At 44.3% G+C, this 9,775-nt stretch overlaps 1 protein-coding gene across 1 annotated transcript in view; it reads right to left on the bottom strand.

Moving 5' to 3' along the window:
* Positions 1-341: 341 nt before the first annotated feature.
* Positions 342-9,775, bottom strand: part of ZNF514 (zinc finger protein 514) — a 15,418-nt gene continuing 5,984 nt past the window's right edge. Inside the window, exons 2-4 of the mRNA XM_011969662.1 lie at positions 5,497-5,623; positions 5,035-5,130; positions 342-2,643 (exon numbers count right to left, since the gene is read on the bottom strand). Coding sequence (XP_011825052.1) covers positions 1,658-2,643; positions 5,035-5,130; positions 5,497-5,617 — 1,203 coding nt within the window. The 5' untranslated portion in view covers positions 5,618-5,623 and the 3' untranslated portion in view covers positions 342-1,657. The remainder of the gene's footprint in view (positions 2,644-5,034; positions 5,131-5,496; positions 5,624-9,775) is intronic.

The following is a 9,775-nucleotide window of genomic DNA, read 5'->3' as shown; positions in this document are numbered from 1 at the left end:
CAGGAACATTTGTTTAGCAATGGTTGGTATATCTGTAAATTTGATTTTGAAAAATGATTTTATTGAGGTATATTTGCCATAAAATCTGCCCATATAAAGTGAACAATTCAATGATTTTTAGTGAAGTTACCAAATTGTTCAACCATCACCACCATATAGTTTTGGAACATTTTCATCACCCCATAAAGATTCCTTGTAACATTTGCAGTTACTTTGTTTCTAAAGATCTGCCATTTCTGGACATTTCCTAAAATGGTACTAGAAAATACGTGGTCTCTGGCATCTGCCTTCTTTCACTTAGAATCATGTGTTGGAGATATGGATTGTGTATAATGTACCCATATTTTAGTAATTTTAATGTTTAAACAAGGTTTCATTTCATTTCAAAAATTCCAAATCTATTAGCATAAAGATGTAATGAAAATTGCTTTTTGTTCAATCCTAGACCACTCCATTGCCTCACAAAGAAAGGTAACATGTGCTACAGAGAAAGCAGTGCATGGAGGTGTTGTGCTGGAAAGGTCCAGTCTACTAATCTCCATGCTACAGCTGTGAACCACAGGAAAGAGGCCCAGCCTGTCGCTTTTTGAACATCAGTTTCATTAGCTCTAAACTACGACTGGGCTAGATCACGGGTAGCCATCTCCCTTTCTCAGCCTCCATCCTCTGCACCATGCATGGCACCCTGCCCCGTCAGTAACAGCATGAGGAGGCAATGCACAAGTGTGGTTATACAAATGGCCCCACCAGGCAAAAAATCACCAGACAAGGTCATTTCTCAGCTTCTTTTCAGCTCTAGTTTTATACATCTCAACCTGGAAAGGAACTTTCCTCACATTTATCATGTTCCCAAGGTTTCTCTCTGAGGTGAATACTGAGGTTTGAACTGTACTAGTGGGTTTTCCCAGTTTCACTAAATTTGAAGAGTTGCTCTGGCACAAATTCTCTAATGTACAAATTCTCTAACGTGTTTTTGTGGAACATCCATGAAAGCCTTTCCCACGCTCATCACATTACCAGAGTTTCCAGCTAGTAGGGAAAGTTCTAAGGGGCTTATACAGCAATGAGGTTTGGCGGAAGGCGCTCCCACATGCCCACATTCACAGGTTTTTCTCAGGTATGAATTTTCTGATGCTTAATACGGGATGAGCTCTGACTGAAGGCCTTCCTCTATTTCCTGCTTTCATAGGCCTCTCTCTAGTACGTGTTCTTGGTGCCTAGTAAAGGAAGAGATACAACTAAAGATTTTTCCATACTTACCACACTTGTAGAATTTCTCTCCAATACAAGTTATCTGATTTTCTTAAACAATCAGTATGTAACTGAAGGCTTGCCACACTCACTGCGTTGATAAGCCTCCTCCTCAGTGTCGGCTGTCTGATGCTGAATAATATGCATCCTCTGATCGAAGCCTTTCCACATTCATTGCATTCACATGGTTTCTCACTAGTATGGATTCTCCTGTGTTTGGTAAAAGAAGGGAGGCCCACCCCCTCCTGACATTGATAGGGATTCTCTTTAGTAATTATTTCCTGATGTGGAACAAGAGGTGGTCTTCCCACACACATTACACCTTCAGGATCTCTCTCTGATATGAATTCTTTAAGTTCTGGTGATATCTGCACTCCAGCTGAAAGCCCTTCTCTATTCACTGAATTCATAGGGGTTTTTTCCCAGCATGACTTCTCTGATGTTTAATAAGCGATGCAGTGTGAGCAAAGGCCCTTCCACACTCATTACATTTGTAGGGTTTCTCTCCAGTGTGAAATCTGTAATGTTGAGTGAGAGACGAACTCTGGCTGAAGGCTCTCCCACATTTATTACATTTGTAAGGTTTCTCTCCAGTATGAAATCTGTAATGCACAATGAGTGATGAGCTCTGGCTGAAGGTTCTCCCACATTCCCTGCATTCATAGGGCTTTTCTCCAGTATGAGTCCTCTGATGCTTAATAAGGGAGGAAGTGTGGCCAAAGGCTCGTCCACACTCATTACATCTGTAGGGTTTCTCTCCCGTGTGAAATCTATAGTGCAGAACAAGAGACGAGCTCTGGCTGAAGGCTCTCCCACATTCACTGCATTCGTAGGGCTTTTCTCCAGTATGAGTTCTTTGATGTTTAATAAGGGATGAAATATGACCAAAGGCTCTTCTACAGTCACTGCATTCATAGGGCCTTTCTCCAGTGTGACATCGCTGATGGCGCCGGAGTTCTGACTGGAAGTGAAAGGACTTCCCACATTCATTGCATTTACAAGATCTCTTCTCTGGATGGGTTCTCTGAGAGTCATTTCCCTCTGGAGTCTGCCTGAATTCGGTGCCACATTTATAAGACCCTTCTCCCATTAGAACACTGTGTTGGTTAACAAGGACTGATCTTAAACCTAAGCTTCTCCCAAATCCATTCCATTCATAATCTCTGCTAAGGGTGGTAGCAGATTTGTGAGTGGTTGACATTTGTTTCAGATGTGTCTCCTGTTTCATCTGCTGCATCTCTAACTGGCCATTGCAACCGCAGGCTGCTTTCAACTTTGAGAACTGCAGCACATCTTGAATATGTTTTTCCACTGATACTACCTGGAATAATTCTTCTTTGGAAATTCCCCAACTTGGCACTGATTCCTTGGATTTAGACCTTCTCTCCCAGTCTGTTTAAAAAAAAATGAAGACATTCTAGTATGTAGAATGTCCTATGTACCAAGAAAAGCAAGCTCCTATAATAAATGTGAAATAATCAAGCTTTAAAATAATACCTAAAAGGGATGTATAGATTTTTTCAATAATGGCTTATGTCTGAAAATGGTTTTGGAGTATCGAGAACAAGGGATGAGCAGATGACTGGAGATTAAGAAAATCTGAGAGATCTGTGTTTAGATTCCAGTACACAAGGTGAGTCCAAAGACCAAAGATGAGAGGAGGGTAGGAAGGGTGACAAGGGAAACAGACTAAGTTTAAGGGATGGGGACAAAAATCAATAAACCAAGTATAGGATTGTAAGTCACCAGGTACAGATTCTATATTCTCACAATTTCTTCAGGCCTACATAATTGTAACAGAGTTCTACCCAGTCTTCCTACCTCCAGGTTTCCTGAAACCCTTCACTTTCTTCTTTTCCAAATGCCCATTTCCTTAAGTTTCTTCCCAGTCTTAATCTTCCAAAGGCTCTCCAGTGCCTACAGGATAAACCCTTAATCTTTCACTATAGGTCTATAATACTTCACCAGGTCCTGTCCTCTTTTTCAGCAAGTGCCTTGAGCACAGAAACTGGCTGCCTTCCTGTTTCCCATATATCCACTGCCCCTCTCACCACTTTCTTTAAGACTTTGTGTACCTTTCAGGTATAAGCTCATGTCCTCCACGAAGTATTCCTTTAACACCTTAGTGCATACTCTATATTATTATATATTATGCACATACACATATCACACGTATCATATCACTCTACATGATTACGACAGGAAGAGAAACTCTCCCCTAAAGATGCCCATGTCCTAAGCACAAGAACCTGTGAGTGGTCACCTTACATGACAAGAGGGACTCTGCAGATGTGACTAAGGGCTCAGAGCTGGAGATGGGGAGATTCTCCTGGACTATTTAAATAGGTCAAATCTAATCACGCGTGCTTAAAATCAGAGAGCATTTCCTGGCTGCACGGAAAGGTGTGTGAGCCGCTGCTGGCTTTGAAGATGGAGAAGGCACACTTTCAGCCAAGTAATCTGGAGTCTCTAGAAGCTGGGAACACCCATCTGTTTATAGCCAGCAAGAGAACAAGGACCTCAGTTTTAGAACTGCAAGGGTTGGTGCTGCCAACAACCCAAATGAAAAGAAAAAGGTGCCCAGACACTCCAGAAAGGTACACAGCCCTGTGGACATCTTGGCTGGAACCATGTGACACACGTGCCAGACTTCTGACCTGTGAACTATGACATGAGTTTGTGTTGTTTAAAGCCACCAGGTTTGTGCCACTCTGTTTCAGCCACAGTGGGAAATTAATACAATAATAACAACAGGCATACTTCTGAAGAAGGAAATGACTGGTAATGCCTAACCAGTGGTCCCAGAGGCCAGTCAGAGAGTTTCTGAGTCAGCAGGTCTTGTGTGGCTCCTGGGAACCTGAATGTGTAACAAGCTCCCTGGGACGTTCTGAAACATAGCCATGCTTATACACCACTGTTAAATAAACAGATGACCAGATCCAGATGTCAAACCCTTGATCTCATTTTGGAAGGAAAAAGGATCAAGTAAGTACCAGCACAGAGGAGATCAGCATCTTCCCCCTCTGCCAAAACCTAGGTTCCTCTCATAAAGCCCAGCCTGTCCTCTCAGAAATTTAGCACCACTTTCCTGAGCTTCAGCTATGGCCACAGGTAAGATTCTGGCTCATGGAAATGAACGGGCATAGACTGTCATGTGCCCCCAGTGTGCTTGGGTCACACACGGCAGTCAGAAAGCTTTGAGTCAAGAATTCTGCTCTAAGGCATACAGCCTACCAGGTACTCTCCAGTCACCTAAGAATCCCAGGTCTCAAAGGGATGCTGTCAACGGCTGTCAGGGAGTGGTCTTTGCTCCTGGAACCACTTTTTTTCAGACTCAGCTTAATCAAGCTTGAAGTGTCCTCACCTGGATCTTTCTGACATCTCCTGTCATTGCCTGTAACCCTTTCATTTCTGGGGTGCTCAACTTTTCTGTCCGATCCCTCACTAACTTCCTTAACTCTGCTGATCTAGGACTGCCTGGCCCTATATGATTGTTGATCCATCTAACATTGACTATGAGACATCTCGTGATGCTGCATGGCACCAATAACCCAGAAGGCATGGGCAGAGATGGGCACCAAACAAAGCACAAAACCTAGAAAAGAAAATGAACATCTCCTCTTCTGACACCAGAAATAATTATAAACTTCAACATACCACAGTTGAGTGCTCCTGCCAAGTGAGTTCATCTTCTGAAAAGACAGCACCCTGACCAAAGGCTCAGGGCTACCTCCCACCCCAGCTGGGCCTTAGCGTATGCAATGCTCTCACTGCCTCACTCACCTGAGTAGGCCCCTGTTGAGATTTCTCTCTCCACGATGAAGGGCTCGCCCCCTTCCTCCAACTGGCAGATCACATATGGTTTGGATACTGGAAGGCCTGACGGTAGAGAAGGAAAAGGATTTTGGTTGCGTGTGCCAGTGGCCAAGTCTTTGGATCTTCATCTTCAAGGTGGAGAAACACTGTAGGTGTGGAAAGCCTCCAGGGAACAGGCATTGTGAAAAATCAGGAACACACCAGGTAACTTCCTATTTCAACTCCATAAGTAGCTGGATGTTTCCTGGAACTAGGAACAGAAATACCGTATCACTGGGCCCCAGAGAGAATGTAAATGTCTGATTCCAGACTTCCCAAGGAAACCCAGGGCAAGACTCAGTCAACTGGCCCAGACATCGCTAACTCTTACACATCAAGGACATCAAGAAGTCCTGTGGACAGGCTTTGGGCTTTGGAGGCCTTGCTCACCCAGAAAGGCCAGGTTCCTGAAGTTCTCCAGCATCACCTCCCTGTAGAGGTCCTTCTGAGCAGGGTTCAGCTGCCCCCACTCCCCCTGGGTGAATTCCACGGCCACATCTTCGAATGTCATCAGGTTCTGAAACACAGAAGACACTCCTGCTGTACCCTGGAGGAGCTCCCTCACGGCCCGGGGGAGAAGAGCGGGCAGGCATCTACGCAGAACCTCAGGGCATGCAACAAGGGATTCTCAGTGCTCGCCAGCTATCCCAGGGCCCACAGAGTTGTGGGTTTTGTTATCTCAAAAATATTTAAGCTGCTCCAGGGATTGTACCATCCTTACTACTTGTATCCCACCCAATGTCCCACCCAATGTCCACTATCAACATGAAACTGCTAGGAAATATAACCAGTGTCTCAGGTGAATCAGGCCTACGAAGACATTCTTCTTAGTCAGAGGTAAATGTAATATATTTCCTCATTTGTCAAAAGGTCTTATTCTCAATCTAGTTACATTTAATTGGAATCAATTAGAAGTAACGATGAATATGCTTTGCATTCTCAAATGCACAAGGATCAACAGTTTTCTAATAAAGTATTTTTGAAACTTGTGACCTATGATTTTAACAACAGTAAGGCCAAATCAAGTAATCTGGAGCTTATGATAATTTATCCTCCACCTGCCTGCCAGCACACAGTTCCGCAAAAGTAAATCGAGTAGGTTTATGATGAAACAGTAGGTTTTGTGAGTCTGACTAGCATGATCCTTTCCCCCAAAGCCTGATCATTATTCAGTCCCTAAGTTTACAAAGCTGAGCATGAGACCCTGGACCCCAGGTCACCCTTGTAAAGTATAACGACTCCACAGGTCCTGGCCAGAACTAGCCTGTCACCTTCAATCTCAGTAATTAGAACACCTCCCATTTGGCTTTCATTGTATGGCAATCCACTAAAAAGCAGAATAGGTGAAAGTACTATAAATTCCTGTTACTTTTACCCTAAAGTGTTTAGAAATCAAATCCCATTTAGATACGGATTCCACAGACAAGCTGAAGTAACAATTTTATAATATAAAAATCATCCAAAATAATCAAACATGAAAAATTCACTACTATACTGACCTCTTTTGATAGATTATATTATTTGTCCAAAATATCCACTGGCCATCCCCGAAGAATTGAGCTTCTGCCTCCCCCTGCCCCAGGTGGGGCGATGTCATCTGCTTTCTCACACTGAACGTGAAAGACACGAGCTACAGGTGAGCAAAAGCCTTCAGAGCCAGTGGGGGATCTGCAGTTGTCCCTTCCTGTCTGCCTTGAGAACAGCAAATGATCTGAGTGAAGATGTGGGCAAAGCCACAGCTGTCACGTAACGTGGCAAGAGGGAACCCTTCATGGCGTAAGTCTCTGAGGGTTTGCTGTTGCTATCACGGCATAACTGGCCTGTACTGACCATTAAAAAACTGGTACTCAAAGTGGAGTTCTGCCATAACGAAAAGCCAAAACTAGATGACACTGGAGTCCAGGCCAGGCAGTAAGGAAACTTATTGGCAAGGTGGCAACCCATGTAATTTGGTGGTGAACTGTTTGGTGAAACGATTGCCTCCGGTAACTTGAAAGATGAAGGATGAAAGCATGAGCTTGTGATGTTACAAGAAGAGACTGGAAACATAACATTAGTAGTGTGAGTTGGTTTTATAGGCTGAGTTTGACAAAGTATTACAAGAAAAAATGAGCTCAAGAGTTGTGGTTTGCAAAACAAAAACGGAAGGCAATAGGAAACGTCCAGAAATGCTAGGACTCGCAGGGTTGGAGACAACCAGTTCTCATTTCCAACTGGCCAAAGACAATATACATCAGCTTCTGCATGACAACGACTAATTAAAACTCAGCCCATTATCAGGGACCAAATCATAGATAGGGTTGTCAAACCTTTGGTTTAAACCTCTGAGTAATTTCAAAAGGCTCCCAGTAAATCTCCCAATAATTTCAAAAGGCTCCCAGTAAAGGCTTTCAGTGGGACCAAACTGTTTAGAGTGAAAAAAAGTATGGATTTTCAAAGGAAATCCAAAAACTCCACAATTAAGGCTAACGAAGGGGGCATATTTCAAAAAGAACTGTGGGTCAAACCACTGACACATGGAGCCAACTGGAAACAAAGTCATAAAAAGCTGTTGAAGTTTTTAGAGTTGCACTTAAAACAATCCTGGGCCACCAACCTACTCTGGCAGGATGAAAAAGCTGCTTTGCCCCCAAGAAAGCTTATTCTCCAGTATCATCTTCATATGACACCAAGCAGGTATCAAAAGGAAGGAACTTCCCAAGGGCAAAGCCAACAGCCAAGGAAAACACTAGGCTGGGGAGCATCACCCAGGGAGCAGAACCAGGGAGTAACCTGAAGACTTTCCCACTCCAAGACCAAGGGTCCTCACAGTGTCTGTCCAGTGGAATTTCACCACTGCTATGGACCTGGGACTGGCTCTTCCCATGCTTCCCCTTTCTGCAAAGGAATGTTTACCGAGGCCATCCTGTCCCATTGCTCACTGTATATTGTATATTGGATATATGGGTTCAGGTAACTGTCCTTTTAGTTTATAGGTATCCAGACCCACAGGATCTCCATCCAGACTATCGCACCATCCAGGACTTTGATCATGATGCTCTGACTGGATGCGGCTCCTGGGTTAATTTTCTTGGAGGGCATTTTGTGTGCAAGAGAGAGGGAAGTGAACATCAATGGTTAAGAAAATATACAGTGATAGATGAATTATTTGCTTAATATAATCCCTGCCCTTCCCTTTGGGATCCTCACTCTAGGAGGCTAATACTTCCCACTTCATTAGCATTAGGCTTGGCCACGGGACCTGCAACAGCCAGTTGGTTGTGAGCAGAAGCCACATGGGCCACTTCTGATTGGAAGCCCAAAGAGCTATCCCCAGGTTCTGACACTGCTCTTTCCCTCTGATACAAGAACAGCATAGGCTGGGGGAGGGGTGCCCGCCATTGCTGAGGCTTCAGTAGGTAAAGAAAGCGGCCAGGAAGCACGAACTGGGTAGAGCCCACTGCAGCTCAAAGAGGCCTGCCTGACTCTGTAGACTCCACCTCTGGGGGCAGGGCACAGCTGAACAAGAGGCACTTAAATGTCCCTGTCTGAACAGCTTTGAAGAGAGTAGTGGTTCTCCCAGCATGGAGTTTGAGAACTGAGAACGGACAGACTGCCTCCTCAAGTGGGTCCCTGACCTCCGAGTAGCCTAACTGGGAGGCACCTCCAGTAGGGGCCAACTGACACTTCACATGGCCAGTTGCCCCCCTGAGACGAAGCTTCCAGAGGAACGATCAAGCTGCAACATTTGCTGTTCTGCAATACTCACTGTTCTGCAGCCTCCGCTGGTGATACACAGGCAAACAAGGCCTGGAGTGGACCTCCAGCAAACTCCAACAGACCTGCAGCTGAGGGTCCTGACTGTTAGAAGGAAAACTAACAAACAGAAAGGACATAAACACCAAAACCCCATCACCATCATCAAAGACCAAAGGTAGATAAAACCACAAAGATGGGGAGAAACCAGAGCAGAAAAGTTGAAAATTCTAAAAATCAGAGCACCTCTTCTCCTCCAAAGGAACGCAGCTCCTCGCCAGCAACAGAACAAAGCTGGATGGAGAATGACTTTGACAAGTTGAGAGAAGGCTTCAGATGATCAAACTTCTCCATGCTAAAGGAGGAAGTTTGAACCCATCGCAAAGAAGCTAAAAACTTTGAAAAAAGATTAGACAAATGGCTAACTAGGATAACCAGTGCAGAGAAGTCCTTAACTGGCCTGATGGAGCTGAAAACCATGGCACAAGAACTACGTGATGCATGCACAAGCTTCGGTAACCGAGTCAATCAACTGGAAGAAAGGATATCAGTGATTGAAGATCAAATGAATGAAATGAAGCGAGAAGTTTAGAGAAAAAAGAGTAAAAAGAAACGAACATTTCTCCAAGAAATATGGGACTATGTGAAAAGGCCATATCTACATCTGATTGGTGTACCTGAAAGTGACGGGGAGAATGGAACCAAGCTGGAAAACACTCTGCACGATATTATCCAGGAGAACTTCCCCAACCTAGCAAGGCAGGCCAACATCCAAATTCAGGAAATACAGAGAACACCACAATGATACTCCTTGGGAAGAGTAACTCCAAGACACATAATAGTCAGATTCACCAAAGTTGAAATGAAGGAAAAAATGTTAAGGGCAGTCAAAGAGAAAGGTCAGGTTACCCACAAAGGGAAGCCCATCAGACTA

Source organism: Mandrillus leucophaeus, unplaced genomic scaffold (genome assembly GCF_000951045.1).
Source record: "Mandrillus leucophaeus isolate KB7577 unplaced genomic scaffold, Mleu.le_1.0 Scaffold9, whole genome shotgun sequence".
NCBI classification, from domain to species: Eukaryota; Metazoa; Chordata; class Mammalia; order Primates; family Cercopithecidae; genus Mandrillus; species Mandrillus leucophaeus.
The sequence above is the reverse complement of the archived record's forward strand: the minus strand, read 5'-3'. Positions and strand labels throughout refer to the sequence as shown.